Below are 14,806 nucleotides of genomic sequence, written 5' to 3' on the forward strand. Positions count from 1 at the left end.
ACTCTTTCCTGCTTATGCAGGGGGTCGGACTCAATGATCTATTGAGGTCCCTTCCGACCCTAACATCTATGAATCTATGAATCTATGAGGGTAAGCAGCAGGGAAAGCAGTAGCAGGGGGACAGGTGGCCTGCCCCCCACCCTTTTCCCCCTGCCTATCCCTCCCTGACCCTAGTTGCTTGCCTAGTGCCTACTCCCCTGGTGCCTGTTGCCCTCTGTCACTCGCATCTCCCAGTGCCTGTCCCCTACGGCTTGCTCCCTCAGCTACTTGTCCCTCCTGCCCCCTGCCCCACCTCTGCTCCTTACCCTAAATGGTGGCTCCAGCCCAGGGCATGGAGCGCCACTGCACATCTCTTGCAGTTCCTCGTGAGCCACAAACTACGTGATCTCCCCATGCACCTTCCCACATCACATGGTTTCCTCTGCCCTGTTCCCCTTCCCGCACCTCCCAACCCACTTGGGGCCACCCCAGCCCCACCCAAACAGTATGAGTAGCAGTGGCAGGCTCAGCCCTGGCCCCAGCCCCAGTACTCAAATCCAAGACAGGGTTTTCCATTCCCTCCCTGTCCTCCCCCCCCCATGTTGAACGGGGGAAAAAACTCACCCTGGATTCAAGGCGGCTTCCACCTCATCGCCTGCCTCTGACTCCACCTCCTGCTGTGGAGCAGCGGGGTGGCCCCCCTCCACCTCTGCCTTCACCTTCTCCCATGGAGCAGGAGGCGGTGGTACCGGTGGAAGGGCTCCCATATTAACCCAGCCGGCCCCACCCGCAATCACCAGAGCAGAGTAGAGGGTAGTTGGTACATCCCAGGCTTTTGGGCTGTGCTGTTTGCTGCATGCATCCCAGAAGGAATTTTTCCCCTTCCTGTTGCTACAGGTGTCGGGCAGGTTGCCTTCCTCAGAAGAAACAGGGGTTGTCTACAACCAAGCACGGAGATTTTAACGAGGATGTACTGATGCCCCTGCTAGAACCTACAAGCTCAGAGGTTCTTGGCTGGAGGGTCCTGCCCCTCTGCACGGAGTCAGACCAATTGCCACATTTAGGATCAGGAAGGAATCTCACCCCATGGTTGGACTGACACGACCTGTGGGGAAGGGAAGTGGGCTGATTTCCTCTGTGGCAAGTGATGTGTTCTTTGGATCTCTTGGGCTTATTTTAGCAAGTTGCTTTCTGTCCCTGCAGTGGCAGGACATTATTTGTGCCCTTCTCCCCTGCTTTACCCTTGGCAAGTTAAAGGGCATTTTTCATGTTCCAAGCATTACACCTGGCAGTTCTGCATGGACTGTTCCCAATTTTTTTTGTCTTGGATGATGTGGATAGAGATGATCCTGCCTAAAACAGGGGTTGGACTGGATGATATCCTAAAACCCTTTCCAGCCCTACTTTTCTATGGTTCTATGATGCTATGAGTCTATGACAGGTATGTTTATTCAAGAAAAGAGATACAGACATAAGCAGACTCCCACACAGCTCTGTACCAGCATGGTCAACTTTGTCAGCCATGGCAAACCACCAGCGCACTCTCTACAGTTGCACATAAGCCACACTGACATCCAGTACTGCATCATATATTGCAAGAAAGTGTGTGGATGAAGTAGGGCGAAGCAAAATTCAGAGTGAACAGGACTCTAGCTGCCTCCAGGGGTTGATAGAGCATCCTCCTTCTGTCTCCTTAGCATGGAAGGGAAAGGGCAGCTTGCCTGTGGATGCTGAAGCCCACCTGATCCTACGTGGGTCTCAGTCCTTCACATGTTTCTTCTGCCCTGGGGTTGCAGAGGGTCCATGGAGCTGAGCTGGAAGAGGGAACACAGGTATGGGACAGGCTGTCCCAATGGAAAGGCCCAAGAGACTGAAGATGGGGCTTGAGTTTGGATTGATTCCAAAGGACGGTTTTGGACCCTTAGAGCATGGGAGAGCTCCCACAGGTGGGAAAAGGGGAGCACAGAGGATTCCACTTACTTCTGAAAGTGGGCTTTTCCATCCGAGCAGGCCCCAGAGCTGGTACTGGTCTGGGGCAGGGAACTGCCTGGATGAGAAGAATGGGGTAAGGGGCTTGTCTCACCCTTGAAACCACCAGCTTCCGCTCCAGCTCAATAGAACCAGCCGGTGGGGCTTTTCCCCCTCAAAGGAGTTCTGGCTTTTATCCAGCCAAGATTACAGGAACCTGCTGGCTTGAGGCAGAGGTTCCTTCAGGGTAGCTGTGCTGTCTCCCCAGCCAATGCTCACCTGTGGGGGCTTCCAGTTGTTTCATGATCAGTGGCATCAGGAAGCCGCAGCTCTGGGCGGGCGATGGGCTTGCAACCCGGGGCTCCTCCATGCTGATGCGCAGGAAGTTCTGCTCAGTGGTGGTGTAGGGGGGCCACTGCTCCCCACTGCTGCCCGCCCCCGTGGGGTTGCTGGGAGGGAAACATTCAACACAGCATGTGAAGATGAGCATGAGGTAGGACCAGGGAAGGGACAAAACACCAGCAGGGGCATCATCGCTTAACAGAGCAGGGGCATCTAAGTCAAGTCCTACAGCTTTTTCAAAATGCCTGTGAGCTGCCTTTGGATAAGAGCACAGCTGCCTCCCAGTCTTCTTCAGTGTGGGGAAGACTCACCGTGGCCTCACTGAAGGATCATCTTCACCCATTGGCTTCACAGAGACCAAAGTCATAGCCAGTCCAGGATTAGGATGGCTGGCTGCCTTTGGGGCACGGACTTTCCATGGGGTGTTCGGACTGACACAGTAAAGATTCCCACAATCTCCCAGGGTCCTATCAGGCTGCCCACCAAGAGCAGCATTTTGTGTGGTCAAGCAACAGCGAAGGGCAGTGCTGGGAGCAGAGGGATGTTGGGAAGTGTGAAAGTCTCTCTGCTGGACTCTAACTTCTCCACATTTTTCTTGAAGTGAGGGCCCCAAAGGTGGACACAGTAGTTCAGGTGAGGCCTCGACAGTGCCAGACAGAGCAGGAGGGTTTTTTTTATGTTATTTTTTTTTTTAATAACATATTTCGTGTCCCACATCAAATCAGCTAAATCAATTCAAATCAGCTAAACCAATTCCAAATCATATCGACTGAGCAGAACTCAATCGTTCCAAAAACCATATTGACTGAGCAGGCAGAACTCAATTGTTCTAAACACCATGTATGGCACTACAACCAGTGAGCATCCTCCATCCCAGACCTATCATCTTGGGACTTCACATACTCCCAAATCCATTGGCAGGCATCCATGTGGAGGCCCAAGCCTGGAGGTCTTGGGGTTCGGATGCCTCCAGATACTACAGGCAAGCATCCTCCATCCCAGACTCTGTAGTCTGGGACTTCCAATACTCCCTACTTTTGGTCTTAGCCCACAAGAGGCTGAGAAGCAGCCAGTGCCAGACAGAGCAGGAGGATTTCCCTTAATCTCCAATTCACATTCCTACTAATACAACCTAGCCTGCTATTGGCCTTCTTGGCAACTAGAGCACACTGATGGTTCATAGCTTACAATCCTCTATAACCTCCAGGTCCTTTTCGGAAGTCTTGCAGCCCCACCAGAATTCTCCAGTATTTTGTATGTCATTTTTCCATCCTAAATGAAGTATTTTGTATTTCCCCTTAATGTCTTTCATCTGATTCATTTCCAAATGTGTCCCTAATATGTCTGGGTCATTCTGAATCTGAGCCTCCCCACCACCCTCCCACCTTCCAGTGTCTGCATCTCCATCCAACTGGGTGTCACCTGCAAATGTAATTGAAAGGATGTCAGTGGTGCATAGCCATGGGGTGTGGGAATCTGATAAAACACATTCCCACCACCTCAGAAGCAGTGGATCCAGAGGTATATGGGTTTTCAAAACTCCCTGTTTGGAGTCCTGGGGAATTTTATCCCATAATCAGACTGGTATGGACAGTGGGGATTTTTGCCTTCTTCTGTAGTGGGAGTGGGGGGTGACCCTCTCCCTTGGACCTCTCAAGTGCATTTTAACAACACTTGCAGAAGCAGGACATTGGCCACCATTGCTTTACCTGTGGCAGGTTAGGGAGATATGCCCTGTAGCTATAATGGGGTTTATTATGTATTTTTGTAATAGGTTAGAAAAGCATTTGTACAGGATGCATTGGATAAGGATGATCCTACCTAAGGCGCAGGGTTGAACTAGATGACTTCTGGAGGTCCAGATCCAGCCCTATGGTTTTATCCCTTCCAGCCCTATGGTTTTATGATTCTATGGCAAATGTTAAGGAAGGGACACTTAAGTGTTGACAAGCAGATTTGATGCAGCTACTCCAATCGCTCACAACCTCAGTCAGGATGGACCATGTTCATAAGCCTCTCTGATCATTTAGACAAAAGGAAGAAGCAGTCACTGAATGTAACCTATGCGGTTGAGGGTTTTGTGCCCCAGAGCTAGAACTTGGTAGGGTTCTAGAGCAGAGGAGCCAGATGAATGGGTGGTTTCCTGTTAACAAGCCCTCGGTCTAATTGGGCATGTCTACACATTGCCATATGGTGACATTGCTACAGCGCCATGCTTTCATACTTCCTTTTGGAAGTACTAAAGCAGAGCACAATATGGGCTGTTACTGCACTGTGCATGCGGCGCCCGGTTAGATGTCATCGCTATGTCACCATAGAGATGTGCTATAACCGGGGAGTGCACTGCGATGGCCACACAGCTGGTGATCACGTGTAGGTTTCTACGTCGCCATCATGTGCTGTACAGTGACATAGGGCATTGCTATGTTGTCATAGGGCAACATGTAGACGCCTCCATTGATCCCTGTCTTTGCTGCTGCTAGAAACATATGGTTGAATGATCTTAGCTGCCTTGGTGGCTTGGTTGGGGATGGAAACCATGGGTCGGGGACTGAAACCATCTTGGAAGAAGAATGTACTTGGGGCTGTGAGGGCCTAGAGAGACAGAGAGAGGGCGGGTTTCTCAGATGGGATGTTCTTACCCACTCCTGGCAAATTCTGCCCAGTACCACATCACCCTGCGGCTTAGTGCTGCCTCGGCTTCAGTGAAGTTCTGGTTGCCTGCTGCCTGGGTCCCAAACAAGAAGAGCAGGTCCGAGCCGTGTGGCACCCCAGTCCACTCAGGGGATGACAGCTTCCTGGGGCGATAGGCAAAGGTATAGGCGTACACAGGACTTTGGGCCTCTGACTCCCGCTGGGCAACATCAACTACTCCACAGGCAATGAGCATGTCACTAATAATCTGCTCCATGGCCCATCGGTACCGTGTGGTGCCCTGTTCTGCAGGGCTGTACTGCAGTGCAATGGCCTCAATAACATGTTCTGGTGTCCCCTGTAACATCTGCCCCAACACTTTCAGTAGCTTCTCCCAGCCAATCTGACTTGCATCCTCCAGGTCAAATGGGAAATAAGAAGAAATCAAAAAGTTGGATCCCTCATTGGTGGTGAATCCAACCAGGATGGGCATAGACTGGTTGTGCCCAGCCTTCACTAACTTCCATGGTGCATCTGGCAGGAAATCCCCATCCGTGGTAGGCACGAAGCTAAGGTGAATTAGTGATTGATGCCTGCCAACGGACATCTGATGCTTGAGGATCTCCCCCACCTCCTTCCCTTGCAGGCATCCCACCAGGGCAATGTCATTTGCTTCAGGGCAGCCCAGCAGTAGGCCTAGGGCCTGGACCCTCTGCTTTGCCTCCTCTGGGTCAATCCAAGCCCAGGTGGAGCTGGAAGCTCCACTCTGAATAACAGCCCGAGAGAAGAGGGGACGACTGCTTGGAGAGAGGAGGTGGAAGTCAATGGAGGCACCCCCAGCACTCTGGCCAAAGAGGGTCAAGCGACTGAGATCCCCGCCAAAGGCAGCTGCATTATCCCTCAGCCAGCGCAGTGCCAGCTGCTGGTCCCACAAGCCAGCATTTCCCGGGGCAGTCGGTGGCAAGGACAAGAAGCCCAGTGCCCCCAGCCGGTAGTTCATGGAGGCCACGATCACACTCTCGGTGGTGGCTAAGTAACGCCCATCATACAGGTCCACAGAGCTTGCGCCCATAAAAAACCCCCCACCATGGATCCAGATGAGGATGGGAACTGGGGAAGATGGCCGGGGATGGGGCACCCAGATGTTAAGGAAGAGGCAGTCCTCAGAATAGGGTGTTTTGGGCATCCACATGCTGCTATCAGGCCAGCCAATTAAAGGAGGCTGGGGACACGGACTACGAAAGCTAGTGGTATCCAGGATGTTTGTCCAGGGCTTGTGGGGAAGGGGCTTCTGGAAACGTAAGGCTTCCAGAGGGGGCTCAGCATAGGGGATGCCCAGGAAGGCAGTCACGGTGCCGGAGCCAGCTGAGAGACGCCTGCCCTGGATAGGGCCACTGGTGGTGTTCACCACTGTGCCATCGCCGTCAGAAGTGGAGCTGGAACCCGGCTGGGAGAAGAAGAGCAGGCAGGTGACTGCAGGGAGGAGTCCCAACATGGTGGCAGCTGGAAGGGAAAGCACTCAGAGGTTATGGAGAAGGAGGGCAGCAGTTGCCCACTCAGGGCTGCAACTCCCTCCAGCTCCAGCCATGGAGCATCAATGCTCTTCTGCCATCCTTATTCCCTTCAGCCATTTCGGCCTCTAGTCAGTCACTCAGCATTCAAGCCCTTTGGAAGCTCCCCACTCTGATACGATGATTTGCCCTTTCCGCCATGCCCTCCTGAAGGCGACAGGCTCCTTCCTGTCAGATGCGGACATGACTGCATACACCTCTCCCACAACGAGAGTAAAGCCAGGGATCCTGGCTCTCAGCCCCCCTGCTCAAACTGTCTAGATCCCACTCTTATACCAATGGCAGGGACAGAGCCCAGGCATGGAGAGGGTGGCGAGTGGCCACTCCACAAGCTGGGGGTTAGTTAAAATCCACAGCACAGCCAGGGGGACCAACTGGGGCAGAGGGGATGAATGGAGAGTTGGAAGGAGACTGGGGTTAGTGGGTTTGAGCAGGGGGCTGGGAATCAGGACTCTGGTGTTATCTCAAACTCTTTGGGGGGTGGTCTGGGGTGTTTTAGGCAGGTATCTCATAAGAGGAGAGTCCAGTTCTGTTCTTTTGACCAGTCATTCATTCCCTTCCCCCTGCCCTGTTTTGGAGCTGCGAGGACCCAGAGAAGCACAGACTCACCTCCCTTGTGCCCGATGCTGCTGTTTCTTTGTGATTCTCTCTGTGTCTTACAGCTCAGTCCGTAGAGATTTATGAGAGACCAGAGCCAGGGAGTTGTTCTGATGCCAAGCATAACAGCCAGGGTCCAACCTCTGATCTTACGTATCTATCCTGAGAGCAGTGACCCCACTGGCCCACATGTGCGCACACCTGGATTAGACCTGGCCAGGTGAACTCCAGGGCACAAGTCAAGGACCCAGAAGGGAAGAACAGAGGCCTGACTTGAAGTGAAGGGCATAAAACTGGACACAGCACTCAAAGCAAGGTGGTTTCATGACTGCCATGACAAGACTGTAGCCATAGACCTGTTGCAAGGTAATAGGCAACTCACAGGAAGAGAGTTTGCAAGTGTGTCTCAAAGACAGATTGCAGCCCTGTGACATTTGGAGGGCAGGGCCTGAAGAACCAAGGGGTGAGTAGATGAGACTCTCAGCTCTCGGCTGAAGGGTTTTCAGAGATGGATGCTGTCACAAACCCACACAGAGAAGCAGGACTGTGTGGGGGTTCATGGGGTGCGTGACTGCATGGACTGAGGCTGTGGGACTCCCTTCTGACTCCTAGCAGTCAACTGCTGCCCGTATGCCCATCCGACCACCTGCATGCTTAGCTTACCCACCTGCCACACCTTGCTGTTATGGTCTGTTGTGTGTCCTCTGTCTGGTCTGGGGGCAATCCCCCTGGGTACCTCCCCTCTTTACATCACGGGGCCCCTGGCTCTAACTGCATCCAGGCATCCTGCCAAGGTGTAGTCCACCCTTCCCTCTGGTCCACTGGCCCAAAGTAGTTGGTATCCCTCAAATAGCGCACTCTTTCAGTGTCCCCTGATCACAGCCTCCCTGCACCCTTTTACAGCCCTCCCAAGCCTCTCCGTTCAGGCTTCTGTTTTCCAGGTTGTCCCAAAGCTCAGCCAATCTTTGCTAGTTCCTTGCAGCACAGGTCTTTCCTCAGGCCTGCTCTATCTCTGCTGGGCTTCTCTTAAGCTCTGGCCCTTCCCCAGGCCCACTCCTAGTCACCCTCTCCAGGATTCAACTTTTCTTTAGCTGTATCCAACAGAAGCTCCTGTCCCAGCTCCTACCAGGGCCCTTCTGCCTAGCACTTCCAGCTGCTGTGCTTGCACAATTCACTGGGAGCACAGCTCCTGGTAGAGGCACAGACCCCTTTCTGTTCCCCTCTTTGTAATGGAGTCAGGAGCCTCCTGCTACAGGTGTCATGCATGGGCAGATCTAGGATTCTGAAAAGGAGGGTGAAGATGGTGTGGTGCATCATCACATGTAACACAATACACATTTTTCCCTAGGTAAAAAGGAACTAGAAGCTTTACCAATATGCTAGAGGCCTAGGGCTACATTATTTAGTTTAAGGACAAAGCAAGAACAAATATAACTTTACTGAAATGTGCATTAATTTGCTGTATCATATATTATGCATAAAAACACAATAAACTAGGCAAATCATCAAAATATGTTGTTTCTTCAGTCCTGTTGTCGTTGGAATTAAATGTACATGTCTTCCAGATTCTTAAAACAAAATCAAGCCTTCTTGAATATCTTGACAGTGTCTCCAGTGCCTCACTGCTGAAAGTTGTTCCCATACCTGAAGTAACATTTTTAGCTAAAGTCTGTAGGGCTTTGAAATAAGAGCGACATTAGGAAGAGCAGCTAACAGACAGCAGAATTGCAGAAGGAAGGATAGCTGAATCGTTGGAAAAGACCCTTAAAAAGGAGAGAGGGTTGTTAACACCTGTGGAATGAAGAGTTTAGGAGTCAGATAGATTATGAGCCTGAAATCAGCTGACTCCCTCATTGTTACCTGAATAGAAATGCTGCTGCCAGGCAATTGGTTTTAAACTTTGGGTGGCACGGGAATCAAAGGGGGGTGCAACTGCACCACTTCACTCCCACTGCATCCACCCCGGTGTCATGATATTTTTGTGGATTAGATTTACTAACACTGTGTAATGGACTGTAACGTCAAAGCACGAACTACAGTTTCCAGAAGGCTGCTGGAAAGGAGAGGAAGCAGAAAAGCACTGGACTGTAATGTCGGAGCATGAGCTACAGTTCCTGAAGGCTTCTGGGCAAGAGAGGAAGCGGAGGAGAGCTGGGACAGTGTGTGCAAGGGTTTCGCAGCCAGAGAGTGGCAGGGGATCGTGGCAGCCAAAGAGACACATGGCAGAGACAGAAAGCAGCAGCCAAGCTGAATCTGCAAGCCACCGCAGTGGGGCCCAGGCATGGAGCCTGGGTAGACACCAAAGACTGGTTTGGAGCCCCCTCCGGCGCTGAGCGAAGGTCTGAGGTTTCTTCAGTGTATGTACCATGTTGTTAATGCTCCCTATCCATTACCTTGCAATTGGCTCCTGAAGGGTTTCACCACTGAGTCACTATTTACCTGTATGTATCTCCTGAATGTTTATACCCTAATGTTTATTCACCTGGGCTTTTCCCATCTCCTTAGCCCCTTGGACTGTGACCCTAACCCCCCAGCATCCCCAATTCAAAAACTGGGAACCCTCCTTTTTAGCTTCCCCTGCCAGTGCCCCAAGTTTGGGGGCTTAGTACAACTGCGGGGTCTTGATCGGTAGCTCATATTAAACTGACTTTCAGTTCCTTTTTTAAACGAAGCCAAATACTGGGCGGGAACATCTCTGCATTTTACACGACTGCAGGTGCATCTACACCAGACGCTTACAGCGCAGTAACCTAATAACTGTGCAGTAGCCTTATAATGCTGCGCAGTCGTGTATTGACCGGCGTGCTACTGCGCAGTAAGCGTCACAAAAAAACCATGCGGGGTGCCAGGGTTCGAATTACGGGGGAGCTCAGCACCCCCATGAAAGATGAGAGCCCCCCTGGAAGATTTGCAAATCAGAAGGGGGGGGGAGGTCCTCCAATTTAATTAGGGCATCTTGATGGGCAGCCAATTTTTTTGCTGCCCCAAAAGTCAGTGTCATTTGAACCCTGGCTTGTGCATTAGTACTAAACGAAATGCGCAGTAACTACTGCGCATTAATGAACGTGTAGACTCAACCTGGGGTGAGTCCATCCAGCAAGTATTGACGAGGCCGGTTGAGTAGAAAACGAGGGGGGGGGGAACTACATTTCCCAGCGGCCCTTGCGGGGCGGAGCCGGAAGCGGCTGCGGGCTCCCCACGTGCGCGGCGGCGGCGGCTGGGATGGCGGCGCAGGTGAAGGACAAGGAGGCGCTGCAGCGGCTCAGCTTCCTCTACCAGGTGCGGGGGTCCGCTGCCTCCCTCCCGCAGGCGGCGCACTGCGTCCTGGCCCGCAGCCCCGACGGGCAGGAGCTGGCGCGCTTCTACTGCCACACGCAGCGCAGCGTCAGCCGCCGCCTCGTCCTCCGGCAGTGAGTGCGGGGCTGCAGCCCGGGCTGGGTTGGGCTGGGCTGGGTGGCGGCGCCTGGGGGTGGCGAAGGGCACGCAGGGCCCTTCCCCTCTGGGGTGGGGGATCTCCTCTGCGCCCCCTGCCCCTGTGGGGATCAGGCTGCTGCCCTTTCTCAGGGGTGTGGGGGTCGTTTGGAGGGCCCCTCCTGCTGCTCTCCCCACTTGCAGGTCGGCAGCCCTGATCCCTGATCTGTGCTTCTTCCCCCGCCAGGGACCCATCGGTGAAGAGAACCATGTGCAAAGCCTGCTCCTCCCTCCTTGTCCCAGGTGTCAGCGCCACCGTGCGCCAGAGAAGTGAGTGCTGCTGCTCCTGTGTGCGGGGACTAGAGCTGCCTGCTGGGGCGGGGAGCTTGAGGTGCCAGGCCCGCTCTGGGGGGGGACCGGGGGCCTGCTGCTGCTAGTGGAGACAGCGGAGATCCCACATGCCTGCCTTTTTTTCCCCCCAACTCTGGGCAGCAGGCGATGTCTAGGGAGGGGCAGGGACTTTGAACTCCTGGGTTTGTAGTCAGTCTAGTGAGGGGAGCAGGGCTGGTACTTAGTGCAGGGTTGGAAGTTGGGACCCCTGGGTTGTGGGAGGGGTGCGGGGACGTGGGGTGAAGTGGGGAGACTTGGAGCTCAGACTACTGGGCTCTGTGAGAGGAGTGGGCGCCCATGCCTCCCTGTTTGTCTTTGACCCCATCTCATCTTCCTCCCCTTCCCCAGGATGCCGCCGCCAACGCTGGACGATTGTGCGATGCCTCACCTGTGGCCTGACCAAGCGCTTCCTGAACAACCCAGAGTATAAGCTGTGGGCAGAGCAGCCTGAAGCCCTGCTGGAGAACCAGCCTCAGTGTGGTGAGAGAAATGGGCCAGCATCCAAAGTGTGAAAGGGGACAGGGAGGATTACTCCCTGGCAGGGGGAAGTAGGGTTTTGGGTGCCAGGCCTATCTGGGGTGGCTCAGTGAGTCAGGAGGCAATCAGGGATTGGTGAGGAGTTAACATTTTGGGGGTGTGGAGCAGTACTACAGGGATCTCTGATGCCACTGCCTCTTCTCTGTTTCAGATCAGAAGTCCACAGGCCTCCACCAGCCATCCAAGGAGCCTCCAGCACAGAAGGGCAAAGCTTTGAGCGGGACTTTGGGCTTCCAGAGCCAGAACACCTCGGAGGGAACCACAGAGGCCACAAGGCAGAAGGGGAAAGGAGATGCAGGTGGAAGATGATGCCCGCACCCTTGAAGCAGCCATCTGCAGAGGGCACTGACTTTTCTGTGTGGTCCCAGTCAGCAAGGACCATGCTGGGAAGAAGAAAACTCCAGGAGACTCATTATGAATGAGGGTCAGAGACTGATTTGGAGAAGGAGTGAAAGAGACTTTTTTCTTTAGAGACTGGCTGGCAAAGGGGAGGCAGGACACACGGTGTAGGGTCTCTTCCCTCTAAAGGATGCCAGCTGCAGTCCAGCCCCAGGGCCAGTGGAAAGAGTCTGATCTTGCGATGGGGGAGGTTTTGCACCATGAAATAAAATTATCTAGTCACATGCAGCATTTCCCAGCCCTTCTTGTCTGGATTTAAATTAGGACAAAAGTGAAGAAAAGGACAATGGGGGAGAGGGAGCCCTCTGTCCCAGGCTAAGATCTGTGACACAGAATCAAGGGAAGACGGGAGCTTCTGTCTGTGCCCATCACACGGTAACTTGAACACTGCATCTGCTCAGCAGCAGGATTTCAAGGAATGTTGGAGGCATCCAAAGGCAGAAGCTTGTTGATTCTGGGTTGAGGGATTCAAAAAACAAGGTGAGGGAAATGGAAGATATGGAGAGCCAGCCCCTGCTGTCCTGTTTTGTCAGAGCTCTATGCAAGGACTGAGAAGCATCATCAGAGTCTTGCCAGAGATATGGCAGAGGTAGAGACAGGGCAGCACCTAAGTGGTCGGTAAGGTCCACCCAAGGAGACTTAGGAAAGAGAGAGAGGGAACATGCCAGCATAAGAAAAGATTCCTCCCTGGAACAGGAAAACTATCCAGGCTAGAAAGCAGCAAGAAACCCCTCTCCCCACAGCTTGCTTCCCACCTTGTTGTCCCTCCCCACAGCCATGGGATCCTGACAAAGGGGCTCATTCCCTTGTACTTACTCACTGTGATGACTAATGAGCAGTGTGGAGAATCCTTGCTCTCTGGGAACACACTGGCCAGCTGCATCTGAGTAGGTGAAGGAGGAGAGGAAACTGGCATGTGTAGATGCCCAGTGTGCCCTCTGCCCTGCCTCTGCTTCCACATCCAATGGCAGCAGAAGGCCACAGCTGGGGCTCTGCCCAGCCCGACCAATTCAGTCAACGCTGGGTAAAGATAGAGCATTGTCACTGTCACTCCAATTGTAGCATCATAGAAAAGTAGGGTTGGAAGGGACCTCGGGAGGTCATCCAGCTTAGCCAAGGGCGATTTGGGTTGCGGGTAGTAGGGGTGCAACAGTGTGGTTACACCCCCATTTTTCTGCTCAGCACCTAGTCAGTGCTGGCTCCTGCCAGAGCTCTGCGTGTGCAGGGAGCTCTGAACTCACCAACTGATTGATGCAGCTCCGGCAGGAACCAACCCTTTCACATGACTCCAGAGCTCTGGATGGACACAGCTACTAATCGCCACCTCTGTCCACCACCCTCACCCCCAACCCACTGAATTCAGCAGCAGGGGAAACAACAGGATGAGCAGCAGCCTGAAAGCCTGTTCTCCAGGATCCCACATCTCCCCTGTGCTACCAAACATGGTCAACAGTGTAATTTGAACTCGGAGGAAAAAAACTATAGTAAGGGACAGAAGTGACAGGGAAAGAACACAGTGTATGGGAGAATTCTTGTCAGTGGGGATTTCTAGCACACTCAGGCCCTCTCTATGCTTTACATGTATCATGAAATTACTGGGTTAAATTTGAAATTAATTTAGACTGGCTACACATGCAAATGAAGTATCGTGCCATAAAAAGGTCCAACCAGCTATAAAGTTATTGCTGGAAACTGTGTAGTAACTATATAGGTGGTTGCTATTGAGTTGGAATGTACACATGTAAGTTAGAAGCTCTGTCAGCTGACTGGACTCCCAGCTGCAGGGGTGCACCATGCACAGCCATGGTTGTGAGGACTGCAGCTGAAGGGACTCTCAGCCCAGCAGTGCCCTGCAGCTGCAGATGCTGGGTACCTGGGCACTCAAGGCCCCCAGGGTATGTGGTGTGTGCACTCTGGCTGGGAGAGGAAAACAACTGCCAGAGCTTGCTTCTTGCCAGTGCAGAGGGAGCCTGGGATCAGGCCTCCCCATCACCAGTAATAAGGCACAATGACATCTAATGCATGATTTTACAATCATACCTTGTGCCATGCATGTCTGACATGGAAGGAGGTGCGATTCCTTGGATCACATATTAGATCCCATCACGCCTTTACCTGCATGTGTAGTGGGAACCTCAAAGACAGACTGGCACAGTTCCCAGTCTTGCCAGCCCCATGTTGTCTGCCCATCCAAATAAAGCCTGTGCCCTGGGCCAGCTAGGGTCTAGACACTGTATTTCCTTGTAGACTTCTGAATTAGTGTGGTAGAGCTGTCTATTTCAACACAGCTTTGGACTTCAGGAAGAAGCAGTTGGTTCAATGATAGGCAAAGCCACAAACCAAGTCTAACCTGGCTCTGCCCCAGCTCTTAAAGGATGTAGCTCCTGCCAGGTCTATCCCTGAAGGCCAGACCATTCCTGCCCAAAAGCCCCTGCATGTGCATCCAGGCAAAGTGTGCTGTTCAGCTCCAAACCCTGCTGGATGATTCTCTACTTTAGGTCTGACCCCTCCAGGCGTTGTTACCAGCTTACACCTCCACAGGGCTCCAAGCGGTCAGAAGCAGCCCTTCCCATGGCTAGAGCTGCAGGCAAGCACCAGGAAGCAGCAGCAGAGTCTTGGCAGAGACAGGGCAGTGCTTGAGTGGAGGGTGGGGTCCACCTCAGGAAACTGAGGATTGAAAGGAGGGAGGGGACTCCCTGGATCAAGAGAATCTTATCCATGCTAGAAGAGGCATAAAGACCTTCCCCCTGAAACCACAGCTTGCTTCCCACCTAGTTACCCCTCCCCAAAGGCATGAGATCCTGGCAAGGGGAGGCCATCCCTTTGTACTTGCACATTGTGATGAACAATATGGATAATCCTTGTCCTCTGGGAACAGCTATGGCCCCACTCTGACCAGCTGGATGTGAAGCAGAAGGATGAGAGGAAACAGTTATGAGTTGGCGTCCAGCATGTCCCCTGCCCTGCCTCTGCTTCTA

General features: G+C 53.0%; 2 protein-coding genes across 3 annotated transcripts; one reads left to right on the top strand and one right to left on the bottom strand.

Annotated features, from left to right (window-relative positions):
• Positions 1–1,457: 1,457 nt before the first annotated feature.
• Positions 1,458–7,130, bottom strand: LOC102378896 (acetylcholinesterase-like). Its single transcript, XM_025217008.1, has 5 exons — positions 7,104–7,130; positions 4,932–6,426; positions 2,227–2,396; positions 1,960–2,026; positions 1,458–1,793 (listed from the first exon to the last, which is right to left on the bottom strand). Exons 2-5 carry the CDS (start codon positions 6,416–6,418, stop codon positions 1,727–1,729), a joined length of 1,791 nt encoding a protein of 596 aa, XP_025072793.1. The 5' UTR covers positions 6,419–6,426; positions 7,104–7,130; the 3' UTR covers positions 1,458–1,726.
• Positions 7,131–10,271: 3,141 nt separating this feature from the next.
• On the top strand, positions 10,272–14,408 carry RPP21 (ribonuclease P/MRP subunit p21). Of its 2 annotated transcripts, none has more exons than XM_025217016.1 (5): positions 10,272–10,370; positions 10,401–10,501; positions 10,750–10,832; positions 11,241–11,372; positions 11,586–14,408. In XM_025217016.1, the coding sequence occupies exons 1-5, from the start codon at positions 10,314–10,316 to the stop codon at positions 11,849–11,851; spliced, it is 639 nt and encodes a 212-aa protein (XP_025072801.1). In that variant the 5' UTR covers positions 10,272–10,313; the 3' UTR covers positions 11,852–14,408. The 2 variants fall into 2 exon arrangements, with proteins under 2 accessions (XP_025072801.1, XP_006034967.1); XM_006034905.3 differs by having other exon boundaries at positions 11,581–14,399.
• The last annotated feature ends 398 nt before the right edge of the window (positions 14,409–14,806 follow it).

The sequence above is a fragment of the Alligator sinensis genome, unplaced genomic scaffold, assembly GCF_000455745.1.
Source record: "Alligator sinensis unplaced genomic scaffold, ASM45574v1 scaffold1208_1, whole genome shotgun sequence".
Taxonomy (NCBI): Eukaryota; Metazoa; Chordata; order Crocodylia; family Alligatoridae; genus Alligator; species Alligator sinensis.